This window comes from Bipolaris zeicola (genome assembly GCF_000523435.1).
Source record: "Bipolaris zeicola 26-R-13 unplaced genomic scaffold scaffold_269, whole genome shotgun sequence".
Classification (NCBI taxonomy): domain Eukaryota; kingdom Fungi; phylum Ascomycota; class Dothideomycetes; order Pleosporales; family Pleosporaceae; genus Bipolaris; species Bipolaris zeicola.
The window spans coordinates 18,126-30,265 of record NW_006912318.1 but is presented as its reverse complement, the minus strand read 5'-3'; the positions used below and the strand labels follow the sequence as shown (position 1 = coordinate 30,265).

General features: G+C 53.5%; 5 protein-coding genes across 5 annotated transcripts; 1 reads left to right on the top strand and 4 right to left on the bottom strand.

The window, feature by feature from the left end:
• Positions 1 to 548: 548 nt before the first annotated feature.
• On the bottom strand, positions 549 to 1,245 carry COCCADRAFT_108918 (uncharacterized protein; the record flags this gene model as incomplete). The annotated part of the gene is made up of 2 exons (XM_007718979.1): positions 549 to 782; positions 844 to 1,245. The coding sequence occupies 2 exons, from the start codon at positions 1,243 to 1,245 to the stop codon at positions 549 to 551; spliced, it is 636 nt and encodes a 211-aa protein (XP_007717169.1).
• Positions 1,246 to 3,518: 2,273 nt separating this feature from the next.
• On the bottom strand, positions 3,519 to 5,750 carry COCCADRAFT_108895 (uncharacterized protein; the record flags this gene model as incomplete). Its single annotated transcript, XM_007718978.1, has 2 exons — positions 3,519 to 4,480; positions 4,529 to 5,750. 2 exons carry the CDS (start codon positions 5,748 to 5,750, stop codon positions 3,519 to 3,521), a joined length of 2,184 nt encoding a protein of 727 aa, XP_007717168.1.
• Positions 5,751 to 7,176: 1,426 nt separating this feature from the next.
• COCCADRAFT_40967 (uncharacterized protein) lies at positions 7,177 to 9,796 on the bottom strand (the record flags this gene model as incomplete). The annotated part of the gene is made up of 4 exons (XM_007718977.1): positions 7,177 to 7,474; positions 7,524 to 7,926; positions 7,976 to 9,738; positions 9,789 to 9,796. The coding sequence occupies 4 exons, from the start codon at positions 9,794 to 9,796 to the stop codon at positions 7,177 to 7,179; spliced, it is 2,472 nt and encodes an 823-aa protein (XP_007717167.1).
• Positions 9,797 to 10,682: 886 nt separating this feature from the next.
• COCCADRAFT_108887 (uncharacterized protein) lies at positions 10,683 to 10,974 on the top strand (the record flags this gene model as incomplete). The annotated part of the gene is made up of 2 exons (XM_007718976.1): positions 10,683 to 10,767; positions 10,823 to 10,974. The coding sequence occupies 2 exons, from the start codon at positions 10,683 to 10,685 to the stop codon at positions 10,972 to 10,974; spliced, it is 237 nt and encodes a 78-aa protein (XP_007717166.1).
• Positions 10,975 to 11,009: 35 nt separating this feature from the next.
• On the bottom strand, positions 11,010 to 11,183 carry COCCADRAFT_108900 (uncharacterized protein; the record flags this gene model as incomplete). Its single annotated transcript, XM_007718975.1, has 1 exon — positions 11,010 to 11,183. The coding sequence occupies one exon, from the start codon at positions 11,181 to 11,183 to the stop codon at positions 11,010 to 11,012; it is 174 nt and encodes a 57-aa protein (XP_007717165.1).
• Between the last annotated feature and the right edge of the window lie 957 nt (positions 11,184 to 12,140).

The window sequence follows — 12,140 nt, the reverse complement described above, 5'->3', positions numbered from 1 at the left end:
CCCGATTGAAACCTCCCACTTGGTGTTTCGTATCTTCCAGACTCCGATTCCTGAATCCTACCGGGTCATATGAACAACTCACTCGTTCAAGGACACGGGAGCCCTGTTGTTAGGACGATCGATTAAGATAGGTCTTTTTGCGTCTGCTACTTCAGGGAGTATTCCCTGTATGAGACAAGAGACAAGGGGACCACATAATAGAACAGTTACATTAGTCAATTGAATGTAAAGGCGACACGTCATGTATGAACACGTCAGAAAGGCAGCATATTGTTCTTGCAATAGTGCGGGAAAAAAAAGTAATTCAATTAAAGTAGTAGTAATGTCGTGATCTCATATGCCCGAGCACTTCGCGCCAGATCCGTTTGAAACCTTGTCCCTTGCCAAAAGAGGCATCCCTCCATGCTTTCACCCATGTAGAACACAAAGTCGTGTCATGCACACACATAGACATACTCAGTTGTTGTTTTTGAATGTCGTAGTAGTAACAAGTAACAAAAAAAGAAGTAATTTTTATGTGCATGTCAAACCCCCCTCCAGTCCGGCGCTTAAGCCCTGGTGGAACCACGTTTAGGACCCATGATGTCGTCTACAAGGTCATTCCAAATTTGCCTGGCCATGCCCTCACCCTCCTGGCGGGTGGCTGAGAATTTGCTGGCGACGCTGTTGGCGATGCTCTGGTAGCCAAATGAGTTGTTGTCGGTAGTGTCGGACATGGCCGAGGGAGAGTGGATGTGTGTGGCGTCACTGCCAACAGCGTAGATGGTGGGCTGCATGGGCACCTACACGTATCTCAAGTCAGTTCTATGTTCCGTGTGTTTAGTAGAAATGGGATAAACGTACCACACCCTCGCTCTCGGCAGAGTGACCCTGGACGTCAGCCCATGGCAAGATGGGGACCCTGATACCCAGAGGGGCGCTCCTGGTCTCCGGGTCGAAGCCGGGAATGTAGGCAAAGTCCAGAGTGCTGCTGTCGCCAACTGACTTCCTACTCCTGGAAGTGTTGAAGCGGCGGACATTGCTGCCCGACTCAGTGGCTTCAGACACAGCGGCGGAGTGCTCGCCAGAGAGGCGAATTGGACCGCGAGAGCGATTTGAGCCGTATGGCTTGTCGGTTGTGAGAAGGGAGGAAGATGATGTCGAGCCAGTCATGGACAATTGTCGGACTGTAAGGCGGGGTCCGAGAAGGCGGGGACCCGCAGCAAGAGCGCTGAGGGCGCGGATGCTAGGTTTTGATGCGGCCATTGTGAGGTGATGTGAAGTGATGTGGTATGGTGTTGGAAGAGGGGAGGGAAAGAGTAGGAGGTGCAGCGCAATTGAGAGCGAAGCAGCAGATATAGTGATTGGGTAAGAGCGGAAAGAGGACGGTTTGGTCGTAGCCCACAGTCTAGATTGGGAAGAGATAAGGTTGGGGGGGATTGGTAAACGTCAGCACGTCCCGGAGTTTCTCGGAGTATGCAAGTGCTATCAGGCTATCCGGAAGTAAGGTATAGGCAGGCGTTGACAGGTAGGATGGCAGCTGAGAGGGTGGTCGCGATGGATGAGGGGAAGCTGGCCCTTTAACCCGCGCAGCCTCGCCCAAGTCGCCTCACATGGTCAGATGTTCTTGGCCCAGAGGGTCTAGATTACTCTTACTCTGCACAAAGCGGTCAGTGTGTTGTCGGGCGACTCAGTACAGCCCCTCTGTCTGTTCACTTCATAACGAGTGGATTGCTCGGGGATGCAACGACGGACTCCGAGGCGCGTGTTGTATGGGCTGCATTGTCGAGTGGAGCCGAGCGGTACGGGCTAGAGCCGAAGGGGCATAAGGGCGCTCCCGAGCCAATGGGTGCGCCCCACTACTATACTATGCGCAGCACGTCTCCCCGCACTTTTTTTTGGGTTGCAGCGAACGCGTGCTTGTCACGAACCATCTCAGGTCACCGACATGTCATCTGAGTTTCGCATCAAAAAAATGAGGGGTCGTGGCCAAACGCTTCAAAACGCCCAAGACGCGGACCTGCGTCCGCTATGCCGTCTCTCTTGTCGCCTCATCAGGATGCTTCGAAAATGTCGGTGTAGGGCCTTGGTGGACGCACAGTCAACAGGGGGGATCGCCATAGGCCTAGCGATGTCGGCTCCTTCCCGCAACCATGCACAGTGTACGACTTGTGCCTCTACGATCGGCTCTCCACCTAGTCGACACAAGCCTTGCGTGACACTTTGGGGCGCGAATGAGGCGTGCAGTTGCACCATCACCACCAGCCTATGGCAGCTCCCCACCAAAGACGTTCGACAGCGGTCATTCTGTCGGCGCTTCTGACTGGCCTAATCATGACGGCAGCATGATGGTATCTTGCATGCTTGCGTGTCGTCTTTCTGTACGTGTACTTATCTGCCTCCTGACTGCTGGCTATTGGGTGTTTGTTGGGACCATGCGATCAAAGGGACAAACTCCGGCGACACTACCTTGGACAAGGCGTCTGCACAGACTGTTCCTGTCGACCAACATCTTCTGGATTCTTGGAAGGTCGCAAGGTCTGCCCAAACAAGTAAAGTGAGGCTGGTCAACATGAATAGCACGTCCCACTGCCCTGACTAACATACGGATGCCCCACCACAAACGCCCACCCACCATCAACCCCGCTAAGCTTCCTGTATTCTTTATGGAATTCTACCAAGGTCAAGAATGATACTACCCAGAAATTTGCCATCAAATCAGATGAAGAGCATCGGCCTGATGGTCTAGTGGTATGATTGTCGCTTCGTAAGCTTGCCCCGCCGCCACCAACATCCAACCAACATCGTCCTAACAACCATCTAGGGGTTTCTCTACCTGGATACAGTGTATCTGTTATGTGACAGGCCCCGGGTTCGAATCCCGGTCAGGCCCTTTGCATCCTTTTTGCCTTTTTTTCTTTGATGGTGCTTCTGCTATGGCTTCGCGTGTGTAGTTGCCATCTTCTTTTGTGTGGCTTCGGGTGGGGGGAGGTGGAGGTATGGCACTGCCTTTCATTTTGCTCGGCTTACGGAGCGCTGTTGATAGCACAAGCGAACATCTTTTTTGTTGTAGTCACATCGAGGAGAAGCAACATGACAAGTGGAAAAAAAGTGCACATTTTTAAACTTTTTTTTCTACGCCTTAGCAAGCCACACGTGACTTGCTTTGTGCGCTCATTGTCTCTGACTGTTGCGGCTAACATGTCACATTTACTACGGGCACAGTGCAAACGCCCAAAGGTACATTTCGTGTATGGTATCTGCAATCATCTAGACGAAAGAAAAAAACAGCACCTTTCACATCGCCTTAGGTAAAACTCCCAGATGTTGTTCAATCCCAAGCCCAAAGGGGTATAAGTCAACCCTGCTTTCGCGCCATGAAGCAATGAAAGTGGTATATAAGCGCAGTACATACAAGGAAGCGACAGAAAAGGCGGTAACGCAGCAAAGAAAATCCAGGTCATAAACGCGTGACAAATACGGTCAAAAGATCCACCCTGAAAGGAGGAACGTGTAACAAGTCGTAGAATTGGAGAACATCATCGGCCATCATAAGAGTCGCTCACCCACCCATTGTTGTTGCCTGCATACATGGGCTGTTGGTTACTCTGCTGATAGTCGTTTTCCTCCTCGAAATACTCTCCTCCACTCGAAGCATCGAAGCTACTGCGCCCGCTAATGTCACCATCTTCGTCAGGCGGTCCAGCAGGAAGCTGATCCCACTGGATACCTGCGAGCGCAGGGTATTGCGCCAGAAGAGCGGCAGGCAAGAATGGCTGTGGCGCCTGCATACCACCAGCCTGGGGGAATGGCTCAAAGCCAGGCTGTCCAGGCATCATACTGTTGAAGTTTTGAGCGGGCATCGATGCAAACATGCCATTGCCATTGTTCATCTGCTGATTCTGACCGTTCCATTCACCCTTCTCGCGTGCTTCTTCTTCCAGCAAAGGTCGAATACAAACACGACCTGCTTCGGACCGGAAGTGCCGACCAAGAGCATCTGCGCGGGCGAAGCGCCTGCCGCAGCCCCAGCTGTTGCCGTCCTTGAGGTTACCACGGCAGACAAACTTCTTCTCTCCAGAGTGGAGACCCTCGTGTCTCTTTCGGTCATGCTGGCGCGCAAACGCCTTGCCGCAAACACTGCAAACGAAAGGGCGCTCGTCTGTATGTGTGCGTAGATGCGATCGGAGATTGTATGCTCGTGTAAAGCGCTTCGGGCACAGAGTACACTGAAACGTCGCTGGGTGTTTTTGCGTACGCTTAGGGTTCGAGCCATCGGCAGGCGCGGGTCGCGTGGGGTCTGCGAGGTCTAAGATGTAGTCGCGATTGGGCATGCTCGATGTGGACGATCGGCGGGACGATTTTCCAGAGGGTGAAGGGGAACGAGACTTTGCAGCATTGGGAGAAAGTGATCGATGAACGCCCGAGCCAGGAGTAGAAGCGCGCGAGCTGACACTACTGAAAGGGTCAGATTTGGCACGAGACCTGTTCCGACTACGTGCTGTCGTGGTGTTAGCATAACTCATACAATGCAATTTAAGCTACTTACATCGGTCGGGCGGGCTCAATGCATCCAACTGGGGTTCAGCCTTTGGTGGCTCGAAGCTTGCTTGTCGTGAGGGCGGTGCGAAGTCAATGTTGATTTCTGGTGGTGACATTGCATCTGCTTGGCCAAATTCAGGCATAGGCTGGTTCAGTGATGGGAATGGCTCCGAGTTCTGGCTAGAGAAGCCATTCACACCTTGAGGCGCATAGGGGTTCATGCTTCGGTTGAGGCCAAATGTATCCGGCTGGAACTGTGGCAGAGCCTGTTGATTCTGGGGCAGCAGACGAGGTGAGATATTGGGGGTGTTTGAGGCGCTGATGTGCGCATTGCTGTTGTTCAGGTTGAATCGGTCAAACCCAGGAACGGGGTCCTGAAATAGCTGCGGGTCATGTTGCGCATGAAGGAGAGGTGACGGCTGGTCGTTATCGAAGCTATCATGCTGGTGTAAGTATGGCGAGTTGTGCGCCGAAGATGCGACATCTGAGTAGCCAGCGTCACTGCCTCCTCTGGACCTAGGTCCTCCGAAGCTTGCACTCGCCATCTGACCCCATTCTGAAGTTTGTCCGTAAGCCGCGCTGGGGTCAAGCGACGTGTGTCGCGAATGACCTGGGGATCGGAATGCACCGTGAGCCATGTTGGGCGAAGCATGCGGACTTGAGCCTTGGTGGTTATTCATGTTGGGAAGAAGGTGGGGTGGTGTCGGCGCGTTATGCGGTGCGGCTGCCATCTGATGCATGAGATCTGAAGGGTTGACGGACTGATTCTGCTGCGACTGCGTGTCGAGAATGTGAGGATCAAGCGTCTGGCCAAGGTACGAAGACAAGGACGGGTTTTGCCCAAGGTCGTTTGTCTGGAAGAAGTTGTTGAAGTCGGGGTTGTTTGTGTTTGCTAGATCGAGGGGGTCAGGCGAGATGTTGTTATTGCTGCCTTGGGGGCCAAAATGCGGTGTGTTGCTTTGCGAGAGACTCTGCGAGGCCTGCAGGAAGCTTGGATCGGAAAAGGCGGTTTGCTGGGAGAAGGACTGGCCCTGGCTTGCAGTGAGGAACTGTGGGTTGCTCAACCCCGCGCTTGTGACGGCGTAGGAGGAAGGGTCCTGGATGGCGTCGAAGCCCAAGACGGCGTTGGGCTGATGCTGGAATGGCGGCTGTGAGGCGGGGGAGGGGGAGTGGTCTTTATGAGCATGCTGGCCAGCTGAGGGGGAGCGCCCCCGTTGCTGGATGTCCATGATGTAGGTATTCGCGTTCCTAACAATAGGTGGGATGTGGAGGGAGTGAGCCCTGAGAGCCGCGCTTGGGCCCGCGTGGAGAAGTCAACGACACCAAGAAACAGGCACGACCGCTGAATGGTCCAAAGTCCGCCAGGAACGCGCAATGTACTCTCTTGACTGGCTTGACTGCTGGGGCTGGTGAGTGTGAAGGAGGCGCAGTGTCGTCGTCGGTCGCAGACACAGCCCACCTCACGAAGAGCAATGTCGCTCGAAGCGGTCTAGTCTGCTATTATTAGCCCCGCGATGGAAATCCCACTGCAAGAGTTCTCTCGTGAGTTCCCGCGTTTCAGTCGCTCGAGCAGTGAAACGGTCAGGCTGGGTGAGGAATTATGCGTTGTCCTTGAAGACGTTGAGCGGACCCTGGAGGAGAGGTAGGTTGCTTGCCGTGGTCTTGTGCCGATACGAGCAACTCAAGACGCACACAGAGAGAGAGAGAGAGCGAGAACGCGCGCGCACAAGGACAAGACACGCCGGCGGAAGATGACTGGTATCGTGGGAACGACAGCGGGCTGATCTGGCAGCGCGCCGTTGGTTTGGGAGAGCTGAGCTGAGCTGACCGCTACCCGACAGCTGTGACGTTTTGCAGAATCAGTGTGCTAGATGCTCCCACCGCCCCAACCTTATACACCTAGGTCGCTTCTGGTCTACCATGTACTGGTAAATGACAGGTGTGAATTTGGGCGGGCATCTCACTTGGCCCACGCTCCAGCCAGCTGCAACCAGTGGTCGCCGTCAGAATTGCAGAAGACCAGTATCGCCGAACCGCCATGAAACGGTCGGCATCAACCTGACTGGCGGCAAAGCTGCACGTGCAAAACCGCAGATTTGATTTCACGGGTCGCGCTACTTCTTGGCAGAGGGCGTCCAGGGCCGGTGGGTGATCCTTTGTGCACTGCCTCGCTTCCACACATGTCGCAAGGCACACTCCCCCAAGGCTGATTACCACGTCCCCACCATTATACGTACATACACCAAGCCCTTATGCCCTTTCTGGCAAACTATGTGCAACGCAACGTCCCTTCTGCAGCAGTATATTTATAGCATTTGTCCTTCGGGCAATTACTTCTTGGAACCATGCCTGTGCACACGTAATGTCCTCTCCGTGTGCTGCATCTACTACACAATTACACGGCAACGACGCACCAGCCCAGGGTCCAATGACCTAAGTCTCAATGGTATTGATCTTTACTTCATAACCCACTACCTTATCTTGGATTACGAAGCTGCTATGGCCTGGCCCCGCCTTCTCTTCGTGTGGCGAGAAAGGCTACACGTATTGACTTGGTCCAAAACAAAAGTCTTCTTGTCGGCCATGGGTATTATCCAATATACTGTGTAGTTGCCCGTGAAAAATGAACCGATGCCGATGGCACCCTTGGCGGGTTTAACCAAATTTCAGTCCTTGGGCAGGATCCCACCTCCCGTCTTGCGGAGGTCCGCCCGAAGGCCGAGGATTGCCAGACGCTGTAGGGGGGCCACCAAACCGTATCCCTACTTCTGGAGTCCACATGCCCGCAGTCGGAGGCATGCTTGCCCTCGTAGGCGTTGGTGCAGTCAGTGGCTCTTCAGCATGTGCACTTGCGCCATAGTGGGGATCCTGTGCGTCGGCCTGCTTCTGTTGCTGCAGCGAGCTTGACGCTGCTTGCTGAAGACCGAGGGAGCTCATCCGCGTAGTAAGATCGCTATCTGTCGTCAGTACAGAGCAATAAACCACTGACTGCACCAACATACCTTTCCAGATGTGATGCTTCGGACTTGCGGTTGTAGGCAAAAGTCCGCGCTTCATCCCTGAACCGATTCACAATCTTGGCAAGGTCGTTGTAAAACTTACGGCCAACATCAAGGTTGGAGATGATTTCCTTGTACTTGAAGTATGCGTTCTCCAAGTTTTGCAATGCCTGTTCACGTTTCTTAGTAGACTGGTCTCCGCGACGAGCGATCAAAAAGGCAGCGTTTGCGTCTTGTAGCCGTTTGATCGCCTCGGCCTGTTCCTTTTCTTCTTCTTGAACCATGTCCAAGTCAGCATCGTACATCTGTAGTCGCTTATCGAACAAGCCCTCAAACTGTACAGCCTCGATCGTCTGCATAGGATACTCCCGCTCTAGGCGAGCGGCTTCGCGCAGCAGCTCCGGGTCTAATGTCTCGTCAGGGTTTGGTCAGCGACATGGCAGTGCAACACCTACTTATGTCATCTTGTTTCGCCTTGGTCCTCAACGCCTCAATCTTTCGCCGCCGTCTGCTCTCAAGTCGACTCACTTCATTGAAGCTGCCTCGTAACTTGACGGCTTCACGTTCTACATCTCCAGTAATGGCAGGTCTCCGGCCACTGGGCACATAGTTCTCCAGTTCATGGTCGGGTCCACTGAGTAGCTTGATGAAGTATTCATTTTCCTTGAGCTTTGTCTTTACAATGTTGTCGCTGTTTGTTGCAGCCTTGAAATAGCCATCAATTTCAGCAATCTGAGCGTGTAGTTTGGGCGCAGCCTGCGCGGCAGGTGGTCGGGTCCATTGCTCAGTGCCAAATTTTCGACGTGCGCCTTCATCCTCTGCAGCTTCTGAGCGCAGAATGTCGACACCTTCCTGGTAGATAGCTTGGTCAGTATACATGAGTTTCTTGGTGTCTTCCATGGAGCGTAGGAGCCGGTTGATGCCATCCTGTTGGCGTATCTCATCAGCGTGAGCAACCAGACCTGGCGGCAAGCCCAATGGCTTCTCGAGAGCTTGGAGCGATCCTGGCAGGTTCAAGCTACGGAGTACCTCGTGAATCTTGTCTGTCAACGCTTCCAGCTGCTCAACAATCTGGCCGTTGACCAATCGATCGCGGCGATCAACGTAGATGCTTGCTGCCAGGTGCACTGAGTATGGTACCAGTTTGGAAAAGAGTGCTGGGCCGAGCTCGCCATGCTCCCCTAGCATTGAGTTGGACTCTGCAATCTCCTTTGGAACCCTTGCAACTACCATATTTGCTCTGTCCAGTATCTTGAGTTCTGCCTTTGGTGGAACGGGTAACAGGTATATCATGTCGTTGTCTTTTTCGGCGCGCTTCAGGTCTTCGGTTATGCGATTCTTCAAGCCGTTCAGATCAGCCAACACAGCCTTGTTGATGTACCGTTGTTCTTTGAGGGCTTCGTTAACGCATGTGAGACTGTCGCGTAGCCTTGCAACCTCTTCGCCATACTTGCGCTTCTCGAGAGAGTCGCAAGCTGCACGGTACTGGGCAGCGGCAGCAAAGTGATGGTGCTTTGCTGTCATGTGGTGTATCCACTCGCTGCTGATTGCATCAGATTGTATACCTGCGTCCCCTGCTTCATTATAGAGATCCGACACGCGTGCGGCTAGCTTTGCAATCGTGGCATCTTTCAGTCCATCTTTGACCGCTTTCTGCCAGAAACACTCCTGGGCCTGAGCCAGCAGAAGCTTCTCCAAGCACTCGAGTGTCATAAGATCCATATCCTCTGGAGGTTCGGTCCGAAGATCGGGCAAGATGTTGTTTCTCAGGTGGGACAAAATGCCGGCGCCGAGACAGAAGTTGTTGGCGGCCGCTTTCAGCCCGTCTGGCGTGCTTCGGTTGGACGACATTGCCAGTTGGGAGTACATGGCGGCGAGGTTGAACATGATGTTGGCGAGTTCGAATCGGAGATTATTGCGCGATGTTGGGCGGCTCGTGTTGTATCCCAGCGCAGGATACCAGGGGAACTCGACGCCGATATCGATGGGAAACTTGCCGCTCAGCCATATCAGCTGCGCGGCGTATTGCTGCAGCTTGGGGATGTTGCTCGGATGGGCTTCCTGAGCATGTGTGGCGACGGATCGGAGCCTCTCGAACGTCTCGATGTCCTTGGTGAACATGTTCGGGTGCTGGTCATATTTGGACGAGATGTACTGCTTGACGGCATCGCTGAGGTTGACCGAGTGCGAGCGTCTGAAGGGAAGGAAGAGGATGTTGCTGGCCATTTGGTAAGCAGAAGGACATGTCGAGGCCTGCGTGGTACCTACGAAGCCATGGCAGAGGAATGTTTTTTTTGGCTGGCATGGACAGCACAAGCTCTGCCCAAAGACGTCACCGCCGCAGTCGCAGGCCAGCCCAGGTCCCCGCGCTAGCCAACGTGGGGCCGCCGCTCAGTCTCAGGGTTCAGCATCAGGAACAAGACAAGATTAGCACGCGACATGGGGCCAGATGATGCTGGGCGACTCTGCGTTTCTCTGCTTGGCTATAAAGGAAACAAGTAGACCTTGCAACATGCGAGCAGCGCGAGAAACCATTTGGTACCTCATGGGTTATGTCTCCGCAGCCTGATTATTGGGCGTTTCTGATCGGACCGGTATTCAGTACTTATTCCCATCTCAAGTCTGTCCGGACGACACGGAGCATCGCATCACCATGACACTCGTTGCTGATGCTCGCCACGCGGAGAATGCGGAGCGAGCGACAGTTTTATTTACAGAGGCACGGCAGGGACACGGTGTTGTCCAGAGGATCAGCAATGGCACAATTTCCATTCTGGGCCCAAGGACGTTCTCCGTGAGCAAGTTTCACCCCACTAAATTGTCCGACCCTCAAACCTAAGATGAGAAATGTACCTGGCTGAGGCGCAACAGGTTCCACCTGCCGGACTGTCATGGCAAAGGTTGCATGTGTCAGCGGAGCACGACCACAATCTATTGCAATCTAGCCGAATTGCACCATTGTCTTGAAACTTGCTCATGTCCCTTGGTCAAAGTCCCTACCTACGCTAGCGCGCGATGTAGTCGATTATATATACCTCTTGCGTGACCGCTTCATGATTGCTAACATACAACAGCAAAATCTCGGCAAATCCACCTTAGCCATCAAGACCACTACCACCACCCCTCCAAGCAAGCCTATATCACACACCTACAACCTACAAAATGACCCACACATACAAGTTCAACGTTGCCATGAGCTGCGGCGGCTGCTCTGGCGCCATTGAGCGCGTGCTTAAGAAGCTCGAAGGTCAGTACCTTGCTCAGCACCAGTTGCGCCACCACAGTCTCTAACAAGCATGCAGGTGTTGAGTCGTACAATGTCTCTCTCGAGAACCAGACTGCCGAGATTACCGCTGCCGACTCGCTCGACTATGACACCGTTCTGGAGAAGATCAAGAAGACCGGCAAGACGGTCAAGTCGGGCGAGGCCGACGGTGAGGCCAAGGAGGTCTAGGGCAGAGCATGCGCCGCCAACGGGCAATGATTTTTTCAGTACATTTGTTTTTTTGTTTCTTTTGGACAAGACGCGGTGAATATTACTACGGCCGCATTGTGAGTAAGCCTTTGTGCTGCCGCGACGGCCCTGTACACCTCGAGCAACGTATACATAGATGTTGCAATTGAATAAGGATACCCCGCACCATAACATACGTACATATACATGATGGCCTGTGAAGTGCAACGCATCATTTTGCAGAGACTCCAGCAGACGCAACCCCATAAGCCATACGTCAGAGCTGTAGTTTGACGTCGTATTGCACGCCGTATTGCGCACCGCCTGCTCGCGGCGTCTCGGTGTTCCACCAGATTGCTTCTGCCCCAAGCGGCGCGGCGAGGTCACATGCTACGAGGTGAAGCCGGGTCGCCGTTCCTGCCTGGCCGCCCACAACGCCCAGTGCCATACTGGTCGCCATGGCATCTGCAACCCTCGTCCTTCCATGGCAGCTGACCATACTCACCTCCGACTCTTCCCTTTACCTCCGTTTTTAGGCCCCTTCGGACCAGATTCGAGTTAGGCCATGGTTCCTGAATACGCGATTACGGTTCGGCGCTGCCGCTGATTGTGCCGCCTACCCAGAGTCATGGTCCATTGACATGGTCGCAAATGGTGATGCCTAGCATCCTCAATCTCTCGGTACCACTGCAGCATCAGGACGGCACATAGGCAACAACATTATGCACCAGACGCCCCCCAAAAATAACGGCATCTATACCTAGGCACATTGTAACTGCTTGTCTTAATATGAAGAAAAAAACCAACGTATGAATGAGTGCAAGTCCACCAGACAACGTCATGTCTAGAGTTAATGGTGGAGATCGGGAACTGTCGGTTCGCGAACGGGCCCTAACCGGAAAGTCATCAACCTTCCCAGGGGCTGAGCCGCATTGCAATTCACCAATGCACATCATCAGTATAGCGCAAGAGCACCATGTAAGCGCGGCATTTATCTCCGTATGACGTTTGGGCGTGGCGTCTGCTACCCTTGCCAACGTTACGTGGATTTGAGTGATGCAGGATGGCTCATCACCTACGTAGTGTGTGATATAAAGCTCTTCCTCAGGCCACAAGGCGAGAATACATTATTCACACCAGGCCTTACAGCTTCGGAAGTTTCAGTC